The following is a 1,611-nucleotide window of genomic DNA, read 5'->3' as shown; positions in this document are numbered from 1 at the left end:
GCATTCAGCAGTTATCAAAAGATTCTCATCTTCGAGGAGGGCCAATTCAGGAAGAGGAGCACTCTTGTCCTTACCAACGCCCAGGAGGCGGATTCGAGCGAATTTTACTGCGTCGCCGAAAACCGCGCCGGTAGCGTCGAGGCCAATTTCACCTTGCACGTGTCCCTAAGAACCGCGGGTATGTCGACTCTGGGCTCGGGCCAGATCGCGGGTATATCGGCCGCGTTAGTCGTGCTCATATTAATCATCCTGCTGATCATTCTCGTGCTATTCGTGCGCCTGCGACGAATGCCGCTGAAGGACGTCAAGTCATCGGCGGCGATGGAGGCAACATCCGGTGATGGTACCGGCAACGGCAGCGCAGGCGACAACAATCTACCGTCCGCTACATCGACCACTCGCAGGAAGCACGAGGAGATCGAGACAACGTCGTTCGCCTTGGAGTCGAAGCCTCCCGCCTCGTTACACTTGAGTTACGTGCAGAGACCGCAAGCGGCTGTGGTGCAGGAGACTGAATACAGTACCATCAGCCGTTTCGACGATCAGAATCAGTCCGGCGTGGCGGCGATACCGGGCGCCGGGTGTTTCTCATCTACGACGTCCCTGATGCCGATCGATAATCCGGATCTCATCAGGGACACCCGGCGTGGCTCCGCCGAGGACATTGCGTCTTACGGCGTCGCCGATTACAGCCGCGTCGGGACGATGGATGACGCTGGCAAGATGCTTTACTCCAGCTGCCTGTGGGAGGTCAGGGACACCACCTGCGGCAGGACGTCCACCGTCCCGGTGAACGCGTATCCGTCGAAGGAACAGCTCGCGGTGGTCGCGGCGCCAATTGTCGAGCAGTTCCCACCCGGCGCGAAGCAGATGCGTGTCTGGCAGAAGGGCGTCCCGGTGCTGCCGCCGGTCTCAGCGTTAAAACGCGTCCTTGGATCCACGCGCAGCTCACCTGACGAGGGCTACCAGGAGGGAACCGGCACCGATGTCTAGGTACCGCTACTTCATTACTGCGACGCCCGGCACCGTTACCTGGAACTGCGTAGGAGGCATCAGGAGGACGACACCGATTGCTAAAAGAAAAAAAAAGAAAAAAATCGTCCTCGCGAGTGCCGGACGGGCAGTAGTGAAACAGGAGCAAGAATGTGTGTCGGACAAATCTCGCTTCGAGTGTGATCGCGACCAGTGTGACGATGACCGATATCGCGCGCCATTATCGTGCGCGAAAGGACACGGTCGAGACACAGTTCTCCGCTTCTGCGGACGAAAATATACGCCAGAGTTCATGATCGTACATACAGTAATCGAAGGTACGATATTTTATCCAACGGTATTACCCAGTATCTCATTTAATCAGTGATACGGATTCAAATCAGCACCACAATAGTACCCTACAATCAGGAAGGTATGATACAAATCGCACGGTACCGGTAGGCAAGGCGAGAGCAATACATTTGAGTTTATCGCTAAAGATTGCTATAAATAAAGAATCGAATCGAAAAGTTAGACATTCAGGGAGCTTTCGCAAGATCGATTCGTAGTTAACTCGTTACTCATAGTTAACTCGAATCGGCTTCAATTTAACAAGAGACGTATCATATCATCGAGGAT

General features: G+C 54.4%; 1 protein-coding gene across 1 annotated transcript in view; it reads left to right on the top strand.

The window, feature by feature from the left end:
* LOC115239002 overlaps positions 1-1,097 on the top strand; it is a 1,798-nt gene extending 701 nt beyond the window's left edge. The window contains exon 2 of the mRNA XM_029813286.1: positions 4-1,097. Within this exon, the coding sequence (XP_029669146.1) occupies positions 4-993 (990 nt within the window). The 3' untranslated portion in view covers positions 994-1,097. The remainder of the gene's footprint in view (positions 1-3) is intronic.
* Positions 1,098-1,611: the final 514 nt, after the last annotated feature.

The sequence above is a fragment of the Formica exsecta genome, unplaced genomic scaffold (genome assembly GCF_003651465.1).
Source record: "Formica exsecta isolate Colony F162 unplaced genomic scaffold, ASM365146v1 scaffold116, whole genome shotgun sequence".
In the NCBI taxonomy this organism is placed as follows: Eukaryota; Metazoa; Arthropoda; class Insecta; order Hymenoptera; family Formicidae; genus Formica; species Formica exsecta.
Note: the sequence above shows the minus strand (reverse complement) of the source record. Positions and strands in the feature narration are given on the sequence as shown.